At 37.5% G+C, this 13560-nt stretch overlaps 2 protein-coding genes across 3 annotated transcripts in view; both read right to left on the bottom strand.

The window, feature by feature from the left end:
- Nucleotides 1–13560, bottom strand: part of LOC126876194 (venom serine protease Bi-VSP-like) — a 219207-nt gene that overhangs the window by 163482 nt on the left and 42165 nt on the right. The window lies entirely within an intron of this gene.
- Nucleotides 463–1648, bottom strand: LOC126876220 (omega-amidase NIT2-A-like). The gene is made up of 2 exons (XM_050639094.1): nt 1067–1648; nt 463–666 (listed from the first exon to the last, which is right to left on the bottom strand). The coding sequence occupies exons 1-2, from the start codon at nt 1148–1150 to the stop codon at nt 484–486; spliced, it is 267 nt and encodes an 88-aa protein (XP_050495051.1). The 5' UTR covers nt 1151–1648; the 3' UTR covers nt 463–483.

Genomic DNA, 13560 nt, shown 5'->3' with positions numbered 1-13560 from the left:
TAAATGAATTTAATAGTAAACACGTGGATACTTGTTGAAATTTGCACCATTTGACGCGAGCAAACCGTTCGAAAGGAAAACACGTTCAGCCGCCAAAGCTGTGGAATTGAGATCACTTAATTCCGTTTGAATCCATCCATTCTCGTTTAATGGCCTATTTGTTTTCAATATCATATCATTTCCAAACATATCGTTCCTGAAAGGCGAAACAAAATGGCAAAACAAATGTACAAAGGTGTATATCAACGTAAGTGTACCAGTATGTCTATATTCGAGATTATTTATCTATTCAAGATAGCAAAGTAAAAATACCATATAGAGGATTTAATTAACGTGTATATCTACGTATATATCATTATATGTAACAGTAACATTATGTGCATATGCGTATAATATTGGTTAAATGTTAAATGTTAATATTGGTTAAATGCGTTAAAGTGAAATGTTATTATGTTAGTTTTTTGCTAGTTAAGTATTGATCGATTAAGTTACTGTACCTTTGTTCCGATAAATGCGTGCCATTTCCTCGAATCTAATATCATAGCAAATGCCAATACCTATTTTGCAGCCCTTCACATCGAACGTCGTTAGGGAGTTACCAGGACTGAGTGAATCACTCTCTCGAAAAGTAATCTTATTAGGAATGTCGATGTCGAATAGATGTACCTAATAACATAAAAATGTGGTCGCTAATTCTATTGCTGCAACTTTTGTAATTTAATATCAAAGTTACCAACTCCTAAACTTTAATTATTTTTTATTTAATAACTGACAGCGTTTTTATCACTTTCTTTTATTAAAAAATCCTATCATTTAATAATGTTTAAAAAGGAGAAAAAATAAGTATAATAATATTTTAAGTATGTGAAAAATTTATACAACACAAACACATTACAACAAAAATGGGCGTTTCCCGTATCATAACGTATTTTATAAACCGTAAATTATAGAATTGGTTATAGTATACGTATGTACATATGTATATTCCTAAATTATTCCTAGATAGAGTCACTTTCTTCGCCCCAATATTTTCAAATTCAAAGCCATAAAGGAATATATTACTTACCTTTCGGTGTTTTGCTATCAAAGTTCCATCGGGACCCCAAATAGTACAGGTATTGTACAATTTATCGCCCCCTATTTCAGGCATCGTACCACCAACTACATAGATGTTGTTTTCTTTAGCTGCGTTCGATGAAGCAACGCTCGTTTCACCATCAGGAATACTCTCGGCGTATTTTGGAAAGTACTCTGCATTGCAATATTTCAATTAATGAAAAATAACTGTCTTTTGTTCCAACCATAAATTAAATTGAAATGTTTGTCAGTTTTTTATTTTTTAAATTATTAAAATAACTAAGTTTTATATTTCGACTTAATTAAATATGCAATTACTTAGCTAATAGTATATATAATAAATTGTTTCTACAGGTTCAAAATGAAAAATGAATATTTAGAAATATTTAATTACGACAATGCTATTTGTGTTAGCATCAGTGGCTTGTTACTCAACGACTTTGCTAGTACTTTTTGAAACATAAAGTTAGTTTTCAATTAACACTTATACTAGAGGCGGAATTATACATGCAAAATAATTGATAATACTAATTTATAAGTACCTAATTATTAGTATCTTAAAAAATATATTTATACAAAAATCACGATAATCATGAAAATGGGGAAATCCTATATTCTCGAATCAATTCACAATTTATTTTGTATATTAATTAGATTCCGCTCTCATCAGTACGTACTCACTGGCGACATCGAGAAAATGTATCGGCAATTCCTCGTACGACCAGAGGATCGGAAATATCAAAGGATATTATGGCGCAGCGCGAGTGGAGAAACAGAAACATATGAGCTTAACACAGTAATACTCTTATCATAGAAATAGAAGCAGTCCTCAATTCCCGCCCTCTAACTTCTATCTCCACCGATCCAAATGATCTCCTAGCCCTCACTCCCGGACATTTCCTCATTGGCGATTCATTAATGTGCTTACGTGATCGAGATTTCAGGGACATTCCATCGAACCGACTCTCCAAATGGCAGCATATCCAACAGCTTAAACAACATTTTTGGAACCGCTGGCATAAGGAGTATTTGAACGAGCTAACCAACCGCAATAAATGGAGCAAGGGTGGACACAGCATCCAAAAGGGCACAATCGTCATCCTCAGAGAGGACAACGTTCCCTCCATGCATTGGCTTCTGGGCCGAGTTATCAAGGTTCATCCAGGCGCCGATGGTGTCATCCGGACAGCTACAGTTCAGACGGCAAAGAGCATTTTGGATCGGGGCGTCAAAAGGCTTGTCCCACTGCCAATTCAACCCGATCTCGAGAAACCCGAACAACTAGCCATCGAGACGAAATAAGATGGGAACCTCAACCACACCTCGCTAGTTTGATCGGTACCCTCTCAACGGGGGGAGAATGTTACGCCATGCGGCTTACCATAGGTCATATTCTTAACTATCGATCGCGGCACTATAATGTCGCAGACGGATCGTCGCGTCTGCCCGGCAAACAAACATTGTAGTGGCAAGCGCATGGTTCATTAAGCAGGGCGACTTCCAGAAACGTCGACTCGTGGCCCGTATTTTACCTCGCTGTAAAAGAATGTGGCGTGATCCGAACGTAGTGGGGGTCGCCTTCCAGAAAAAACGAAAAAAATCGAAAGGCGTTCAGAACTTTTCGAGAAGTCGAACCGTCAACACATGTGGTATGTCGCGCATTACTTATCAACCAAAACGCAGTTACATTTTTTTTGTTCCATTTATATCTTTCTAGTTAATAAGTTGTTGAAATAAACATTAATTTATTTGTGTTAATTCTGTGGAATTTCATTGAACTACCCTTATTATCATAATCGAAATAAGGGGATCGATCAGTTTGTCACGACCGGCATACTTCAAATCCGACGGACTGACGATAGAGATAAAGATGTGGCGGCACTCGGCGACAATGTATATCGCTGAAGTGCCTAATGAACCATCAACATCCCAACGGTCCTTCCACCGAAGGTTCTAGAAGAAAGAGCACGTGGCAACGATCGCGGACGCCTAGCAAATGCATGGACGGTGGGGATGTTGAGGGATGACAAAAGAAAGTAATCGGATCCGATCGAAAGTAAAATCATAAGAGTCAGTCTTAGAAAGTCACGCCTAGAGTTCGGAAGTAAATTGTAAAGTGTATTGATGTTAGAAAAAAAATAAAGTTTTCTTTTTTTATTTTTTACCTCAAATTCCTTTTTTTATTTTGTTATTTTACGTGACATTTTGGCGATCCTGCCAGGATAGTGAAAAGTGTTTGTTCGGAAACCAAAAGACATTCATCATCTACGGAAGATCGAATTATTTGGGACTACGGTCATCCGCAACAACAAAGTAACTATCACGAACCAAGTGAAGTAACAATAAAAGGTAAACTGAATTCCTGTGTACGTTACCGTGAAAGAAAATTTAGCTTCAGTAGCCAAGACTCGTCTTCGTCTGAAAATTATAAATCAGCGCAATAATGTCTAAGGCAAACGAATCTCAAACTTCAACCTCAACTGACCCAATGTTGCGAGCAATATGGGACAGTATTCAAAAACAGAACGAGAACATTGCCCTTTTACGAGAGGAAATGTTACATTTGTCTATGCAAAATGACGAAGAGAACAGACACAGGGCAGCAGAAATCGAGAATCTCGGGAAAACCGTCGCAGCGCTACGGACTGGGTTCGGATCCCCTGCGACCGATGAATTTGCTTCCATTATCACCGAAGACAATGAAAGTGCGTCGACAGCAATCAATCGTACTGTGAATATGGCAAAAGCACGCAAACTGTCAGGGTTAGCAGCTTCAGACACCCCACCTGTCCACCTCGACAGCGAACAACCCGAGGTGGAAGAAAGAGGCTATTTTTCGCCCGCTCCTCCCACTCTACGAGCTAAGGATGCAATACGCTACATCCCAACGCTCAACGGAGATGATGATGTAGGAGTTGAAGACTTCATCAAAGAAGTGAGAAGTATGAAGGATCGCTGTATGGAGCAAGATCTATTGCTAAAAGCAATAAAAGTGGAAAAAATCGTGGGGAAAGCAGCCCAAAGTATTCGCAACATTCCTATTGAGTGTTACAGTGATCTGTACGACGCACTGAGAAATAACTTAGCAGCACAAGTGACTTCGGATGAGTACCAAGAACAATTACGAGAGTTGAGACAGGGACGCGAGGAATCAGTGCAAAGTTTTAATATTCGGTTTAGAAGAATACTCAACCGTTTGCTGTACGCAGTAACCAATGAGTACCCACAACCACTAACACGTAAAATTATGACTGAAGAAATCACGAAGAAGACTGTTCGTGTGTACCTAAAGGGACTCAGACGCGACATAGGGCGAATACTATTAAGCAGTGAACCCTTGAATCTTCCGGAAGCTGAAAAAAAGGCAGCCGATGTAGAACGCTACTTGCGAGAAGAACGACAACCTAATTGGTCATGTAATCGCTTACCTTCGGTTAGTAATCGCCCCGACAACCAGCATATGCAGGTAAGACGATCTAATGTACCATCAAGATCGCCTAACACGCCAGTAGCTCAGAAACCTGCTACATTTAACCAAGTAGAAAATAGATCACCTGCTGAACGCGCACAGATGAAGTGCTTCAAGTGCGGAAAGCTGGGACACATTGCCAACAAGTGTCAAAATTTTCTACCACCGAGCCAGCGCGATCGACCACCCGCAAGAATTCAGGCAGTCCAGGAATGGGACGAAATACAAGAAACAACATCGAACCAGGAGATGGACGAACCGTACGAGACATACGAGTCAACATCGCCACGGGAAGATTACTCGCAATACCTTTGTCAACCCGAACCGAAGAGCGAGTATTTCTGGTCGACACAGGAGCAGGGATAAACCTGGTGAAACGTAACAAAACTGTCAACGCGATACAAATAGGGCCTAAACAAAAATTTTCTATGGGACGAGACAAATACGAAACTAACGAATACGTAACGAAACGAATTTTTGGACAAAATCACATTTTTCACATAGTACCGAACAATTTCCCTATTATCGAAGACGGAATCATTGGGCTACCATGTTTAGAGAAGTATAACTATTCAATATCCAATGACAAAATCCGATTAAACGACAAAACCATTTTATTTCAGAAACCAATACATTTGACTCCTGGAGAAAACAGAGTTCAAACAATCTATTTGGAAGGCAAACCAACTAAAGTATGTTTTATCAACACTGGTGAGCAAAACGTTGAAATTTCTAGCAATATTCAAAATTCTCATGACTTTTCCAACGTATCAAAACTAAAAAGTCTAGTGAGAACAGATCACATTGAAAAACCAATCCGTGAAACCATCGAAAAGATTATCCTTCATTATATTGACATCTTTAATTTAGAAACCGATCTTTTACCCTGTACTAATTTAACTCAGCACACAATTTCGTTAACCAAAGACAAAATTATTAACACACGATCGTATAGACCACCGGAATGTCACCGTGACGAGATTTCGCGACAAATAGGAGACATGTTGAAGAAAAATATTATAGAAGAATCCGAATCCCCTTATAACTCTCCGGTATGGGTAGTTCCGAAAAAATTAGACGCCTCAGGAAAACAGAAATGGAGGATAGTTATCGATTTCAGGAAACTAAATGAACTCACAGAACAAGACGCTTACCCTTTACCTGATATAGACGACATTTTAACACAACTAGGAAACGCAAAATTCTTTTCGGCGCTTGATTTATCCTCAGGATTCCATCAAATTCCAATGAACGAGAAATCTAAAAAATATACCGCTTTTTCGACACCGCAAGGGCATTTTCATTTCAATCGAATGCCATTCGGACTTAAAAACGCACCCGCTACCTTTCAAAGATTAATGGACAGAGCCTTAGCTGGACTTGTAGGAAAATACTGCTTTGTTTATTTGGATGACATAGTGATATTCGGAAAAACGATTCAAGAACATAACGAAAACCTCGCGATAGTATTTCAGAGACTCAGAGAATTAGGACTTAAATTGCAACCGGACAAATGTGAATTCGTAAAACCGGAATTAGAATACTTAGGCCATGTAGTTTCATCCGAAGGAGTCAAACCAAACCCCAAGAAATTAGACGCTGTAAAAAACTTTCGATTACCCCGCAATGCCACGGACGTGAAATCATTCTTAGGTTTAGCAGGTTATTATCGCAAATTTATTCGAAACTTTTCCAAAATCGCGAAAAGCCTTACAGACTTAACAAAAAAGGACACACCATTCCATTGGACTGACAAACACCAGATTAGCTTTGATACTTTAAAAGACAAACTCTGTAATTTCCCAATATTAGCTTATCCTGACTTTAACAAAACCTTTACCTTAACTACCGACGCAAGTAACGAAGGACTAGGAGCAATACTGTCGCAAGACGGTCATCCTTGTTGTTACATTTCAAGAACACTGAATCCACCCGAACGAAACTATACCACGACAGAAAAGGAACTCTTAGCCATCGTATGGGCCGTGAAAAGATTAAGACAATATTTGTTAGGACGACGCTTCATTATTCGAACCGACCACCAAGCTCTTAAGTGGCTACACAATTGCAAAGACCCTTCTAGCAGACTGATTCGTTGGAGACTTAGACTCGAAGAATATGACTATGAAATCGAATATACAAAGGGTAAAGATAACACAGCTGCAGACGCTTTATCTAGAGTTCACGCACTAACTCGCGACGAAGTAGTTAACCTCGACCTAGTAATTGATCACACTAATTCATTCAACGCATGGAAAGACAACAACGAGAATCCGAAACTCTTAGAAATTAAACCAAATGACCAAACATTTTACCAATTAACTCGAAACGACTTAGGAGAATACGACGAGACACTTTGGATCAGAAGACTTTACAAAATTCTTAAAGATACAACAAAAATCGGCATAGGAAATAACGACTTCACTGAATTAGAGAAAACACAGATTAAACTCATGCTAATATATTTTAACGACACGTACAAGAAAATTACTTATGCACCTAATCCCATCTTAAAACTAGACGAAAACGAAATAATACAAGCAATAAAGGAAAACCATAACGACACCGTAGGACATTTAGGGATACAGAAAACGTATCAACGGATCAAGGATAAATTCAAAATTTCCGGACTTTTAGAAAGAGTAGAAAACTTTGTGAAAACATGCGACACATGTCAAAAGGAGAAACTAACACGTATCAGACCCAAAGAATCCCCACAAATCTCAGACACGCCACTTAACCCTAACGACAAAATCGCTATGGACATCATAGGACCGATGACGAAAACCAAACGCGGAAACCAATACATACTTTCAATACACGATGAACTTACGAAATATCTGATACTAGTTCCCCTTAAAACGCAACGAACTGAATCCATAATTAACGCGCTTATTGAACACTATATTTACATATTTTCGGCACCAAAAACGATCCTAACAGATCAGGGACAAAATTTTGTTAGTGATTTAATGACGAAATTTGAAGAAGCTTTTAAAATCAAACACATCAAAACAACTTCATTTCACCCACAAAGTAACGGATCCCTCGAAAGAACGCATGCCTCAGTTAAAGATTTAATTCGTACTGCATTACACGACAATGACAAAGAATGGGATGAAGTACTTAATTTCATTTGTTTAGGGTACAACACCGCGAAACATGAAGGAACAGGATTCTCTCCCTTTGAATTGACCTTTGGGCGAAAAGCTAACTTACCTTCCGCAATATCCAAATTTCCCACACTTACCTATGATGATATGTACTCACTTTGGCAAAAACAGTTGAATAAATATTGGGAAACAGCTCACAAAACACTTATTCAGAATAAGCAACGATACAAGCGAGACCAAGAAAGAAAGATTGTTAAAACTCAGACTGTGTTTAGGAAAGGAGACTTTGTTTTAATTCACAACGACCATAAAAGAGATAAGTTGGACATTGAATGGTTAGGACCCTACAGGATTAACGATGTGAAAACTCCTTATTACATTATTTCTATCGACAATGCTAAGAAAAAGATACATGGTAACCGATTGAAAGCGTACTTTTTTCAGGATAATGCTGACCCTAGCACTAGTAACAATACCCTTAATTAGTTGCCTTAAATTCACGGGATAGGAATTACGCTTTGTAAACAAACCCAACCAATTCACGATCGAAAACTACAACATGATTACGCCTCTGAAATTATTAGCTTCTCGAACACTAACAAATATTGTAAAATTGCTATATTTAAGATTAACGAAATAACTTTTGTACCATAACATGCAGAAAATCAATTCATAGCGATTCCTGAAAAAAAGCATAAACATATCCTTTGATCTACATTTAAATAATTCCATTCTACTACGATCTTAGAGGACCAAGATCAATCTAACCAGGGGGGTATGTCACGACCGGCATACTTCAAATCCGACGGACTGACGATAGAGATAAAGATGTGGCGGCACTCGGCGACAATGTATATCGCTGAAGTGCCTAATGAACCATCAACATCCCAACGGTCCTTCCACCGAAGGTTCTAGAAGAAAGAGCACGTGGCAACGATCGCGGACGCCTAGCAAATGCATGGACGGTGGGGATGTTGAGGGATGACAAAAGAAAGTAATCGGATCCGATCGAAAGTAAAATCATAAGAGTCAGTCTTAGAAAGTCACGCCTAGAGTTCGGAAGTAAATTGTAAAGTGTATTGATGTTAGAAAAAAAATAAAGTTTTCTTTTTTTATTTTTTACCTCAAATTCCTTTTTTTATTTTGTTATTTTACGTGACAAGTTCGTGGCGTCGATTATTTAATCGTAACGGGAACTTACAACTCTCGTTGACGTGCTATCTCGCGATCGCGTCTCTCCGCGAACGGTCGAAACGCCTATTTTTTAATGAACGACGTCTCCCACTAGAGACTTTCTCTCGAGAGCGGCTAGCATCCTTTTCTAACCACCGATATACAAATTGACCAATTAGCAGCAATGCCAATTTCCCTTACTTTCTGAACGAAGATTGTCCTCGACGAATCCGATTTTTCCTCTGCAATATTTTTAAAGCTACACATTTCGAATTTTCCAATTATGCCGAAACAATTGCGTGAACCACTCTATATATTCCATACAATAAACTATTTTTTGCGTTTTAAAGTAGTTGAATATTTTATTAAAATACTCTGAGCAATTCTCAGGTTTCTGTGAAAACAAGATAACCCAAATGTAGTTGTGTTTCCTTCAGAATTATGCAGATTTTATTTGAAATATGTGAGGTGTAAGTGACCCCGACGTGATCGAGCTAATGAGATTTCAATTATAGTGATTCCGGGCGCGCTAACGATATGTCAAACAAGAATAAAACAGTTACGACCAGTGAAGAGTCCGCGTGCCTTTGACGATGCCCTAGAAAATAGTGCTATGGTTCTCCTTACTAGAGAGATAGCTCGCGGCGGCGAGCATCGCGGGCGATGAAGAAAAATCTACCGCCCTCCAAGGGTGTCTAGAACCTGAGTACTTAGAGCGAATCGAGGACATAGCGTTGAATCCCCCGGCCACCACAATATGATAAACTCAAGGACGAAACACTTCTCTCTCCTTTTCCTTTATTTGTCGGCTCTACATCCATCCCCCTTGCTTACTCAAGTTGTTGTTTGTCTATATACGATTCAGCAGCTATGGAACCACATATGGGCAAGATGGATTGACAGAAAGGAAGCGGAGGATTTTCGCGATGGAGGATGTAATTGAAGGATGAGCGTTGTAATGAATTGGTTTTGGTTTGTAAATATATTTGTTATGTTCTTGCAGCACTTCTTCTTTGCATTCTCAAGTGCCTTGGACGGCCTTTAGGAGAGAACAAAGACACAAATGATAATTGTAGCTGCTGGCTGTAGATGTCGCTGCTAGGGTACTGCTGTATTTTCTTTTCATTTAAGAATCGTGGAAGAAAAATCGGACTACGGTCGCCGGGATTTAAGAACCCAGATCCCGAACGTTCGTAACTTGAGGCGCTAACCACTGCGCTGCCGTTGTCTGGTATTAGTTAGTGTCGAGTTGTCGTATTTGTGCTGTCGAGTGCCGCCATATATGTATGCATTTATGAATTGAGTGGTTTACAAGTAATTACAATCGATATACATTACAAGTAATTACAATTTATTACAAATGACTCGCTGTGCATATTACTATAACAGTCAGTACTAATTCTATAGATCAGCAGCATTATAACTTTCCAATAAACAACCGAAAATCACGTCGTTGAATAATAAATGCATTCACTGTAGAACGAAATTATTATTACGAATATAAGAGAAACGATTTAAAAACCATGTATTTTTTCATTTAAATTATTTGCATTTGCAAAGGGAGATACAAAATTTTAACAACGTTGCAAATTATAAAGACACAAATTACAGTTTCGTGTTTAAGTTATTGTTCAGAGTTTGTTGGAATACAACGATATTAATCGCATACAGATGAGGTGATTGATCGAACGGATTCTTTCCTTCGTTGTTCAGCGATATCCTCATTAGCGTGCGTTCGTGAGATGTACCACGGCGGCTAGCACGTGCATGCTCTTTCGAGAATTCGGCGGAAGAAGCGTAGGAATATGGATGGAACATTCCCGATGGGCACGTCGAGAAGCTACTAGAAGGTTCTGTGGCACATGTGACGCCACACAGACACCCACACAGGTCACACTCATTACTGCATAGAGAGTGGGGTTCAAAACCTTTTCAAGGGCCATGGGTCACTAAGCCAGTCAGTCTGTGAATAACTAGCCAACTGACTACATTCCAGAACACACACACTTATAATTCCTGTAATAATTGTTTAATAAATATCACATTATATTGTTTCAACACAAACATTGTGTCTTCCACAGATTATTAATCTTAATTCCAAGATTAAATTCTAACAGAGCTTCCTAATAATTATGGTACAATTGGTAAAATGATGATTTTACATGAAAAAAGTAAAAAATATATTAGATAATTGAAATAACGCGATATAAATATAATTGAAATAACATCAGTAAGAACGGATGTTTTAAGCTTTCGATTTTGAGAAAACAGGGTATGAATATGTTTAGTTAAAAAGCAATCCGTGTTTATTCGAGCATTCGCGAAGAGACGCGATCGCGAGAAAGCACGTCAACGGGAGTAGTAAATTCCCGTTGCAATTAGATAACCGACGCCACGAACTGATCGATCCCCTGATTTCTGTTACGATAATAGGGGTGGTTCAATGAATTTAACACTGTATTAACAAGTTAATATAGCTTGTATATTTAAAAATAATGAATGTAATAATAAAGACGTCACGAATTATTTAGCGATAAATACAGTTGATATGTTATAGGAATTCGACCCGACTTTGCGATATCTCTCAATGAATTCGTTAGACTAAGCAATTTATAACGTTTGACTCTTCAGAAGGGACCGATTACTCTTCGATCCTTTTCGTTGTCTTCTCTGGAAGACGACCCCCACTACGCTCGGATCACGTCACCGTTCGCACCTATGATCACGTATACCAGCTTCTTTCTTTATGCGGATAAAATAACGCACCAAAGGCGAATAGATGTTTCTGGAACTCGTTGCTTGACGACAACTATGCGTTTATCGCTACTTTGTGTATATCTCGACGGTCATGTAAGACGATCTGTTTGCGACGGTTAGGAACACGGCCTATAGTAAGCCTTGGGGCGTAATAAACGGAGAGAATAGAATAATCTACAGGATTATCAACGGTGAAGTATATAAATATACTAACGACTCAGAAAACATAATTGAAGTGAGTTGCTTAGATATGAAATTATTGTTAATAACTAAAAGAATAATAGTACAAGTTAGATTAGCAGAGAGACAAACGTGATTGTGCAGTGAGTCTAGGAAACAGGATAAAATATAAAACAAATAAAAATGGAATATGCAATACGTCCTATCCAAGAAGATTGGATACCAACTAATGCATAATAAAAGAATGTCCGCAATATTTGGAATTAAGAACAAAATTCTTAAAATAAACAACCACCATCTTTACGAACAGAGAAAATTGATTATTGAGACTAAAGAATTTTATTAAGAAACAACATGACGCTCAGAGCATAATAACTGAAGTTATAATAACCTGAGCACAACTCAAAAACTTAGCTATGACCCTTTTGTAATAACTAACAAACAAACATTTCAAACTTAATTAATTATAAACAAGCTACAGATAATTTGAAGTTAGATATGAACAAGCTTAATAACAAAATTACATAAATAGAATTTTTCTTATTTAAATGCGACAGTTCGTAGTACAAAACAAATTTTGTTCAGGAATAAGGTTTTCTGAAAATTTCCAGCGAAAATTTTTGCAAAAATTTCCTAAAGGAATTATAATCTATGAGATAAATGAAATAAAAATACAAAAACCAACTGATATTAAAAGAAGAATGATTATTTTACAAGATAATATGAAACTGTGTAAGGGATTACATATGTAACATATTGTCCCGATGTACACATATTTGCGAAGCAACTTATTACCCTGTATATTCCAGAAACTTCTTAGTTTGCCCCAGCCTTAGCAATTTGAAACTATTTTATTAAAATTAAGAATTTTCCACATTAGATCGAACGCACTTCTAATAGGTACCAAACAGGTTATATATATAGCAAGATTTCACATATCTCTAAATTATTCACAGAAAATTAATACGGCACATAAATTAGACTTCGGATTGTAAAAGTTAAGAATAAATAACCGATACAGTCTCACAAAAATAGAAGGATAAAGATAGAGATAAGGGATCAAAAACAACAGTTATTTTTCAAATTTGTATGAAAAGCCCTTAAGAAAATAAGTTCCTCCTTAAATTGAAAACAGTTATATGTATAGAAATCAAACTTGCGATAAAAGTAAAAAAGATAGAAAATAAGAAAATTGTATTTGTTTTTATGACTCACTTTTACATGTAGTATAATTTCCACCGCTATTTTAGCATAGAACGCTATTTTCAAACACGAACTGTTCCAACTCGATAGTCCCTTGCTTTATTGTAAACGGAAAATTCTTTCGTGTTCTCAACCAAATTTATCAAATTCCAGCAATGACACATGCTATGTGATTGTCAGTAGAACATGGAGAAATGTTTCCAGTAAAGTTTCGAGCGACTTATCGCCGATTTTCAGGAGACACTGCGACGATATCGCGTGTACAGTGCTTCTATCGGTGTTGATGCGCTTTAATACATAGTGCAAGAGAACACTAATAAGATTTCCCAGTGGGCCTGTAAATCCTTATAAATCACTCAAAAATATATCATATTGTTTGTTTCAACTACTAGCAATTTAAAACGTCGTCTACATATATTTAGAAAGTTAGCAAAGACATATATTTGTTCCTGAGCATGATTTCTATCAGTTGAGCGTTGTAGCAAAATGTCCGATACAATTTAATGTTGAATTTGTCTTTTTTTTAGGCTAGCTTGATTGGATTACAGGTAGATTTAAACGATCCGTGTGTTGCATCTCCAAGGCATC

This window comes from Bombus huntii, unplaced genomic scaffold, assembly GCF_024542735.1.
Source record: "Bombus huntii isolate Logan2020A unplaced genomic scaffold, iyBomHunt1.1 ctg00000067.1, whole genome shotgun sequence".
In the NCBI taxonomy this organism is placed as follows: Eukaryota; Metazoa; Arthropoda; class Insecta; order Hymenoptera; family Apidae; genus Bombus; species Bombus huntii.
The sequence above is the reverse complement of the archived record's forward strand: the minus strand, read 5'-3'. Positions and strand labels throughout refer to the sequence as shown.

What these genes read in the sequence shown, in the direction of transcription:
- LOC126876220 (XM_050639094.1), bottom strand. Translation starts at nt 1,150, where the DNA reads ATGCCTGAAATAGGGGGCGATAAATTGTACAATACCTGTACTATTTGG. An exon ending in TGATAGCAAAACACCGAAAG is followed by an intron (nt 667 to 1,066) that starts GTAAGTAATATA and finishes TTATGTTATTAG; the next exon opens with GTACATCTATTCGACATCGA.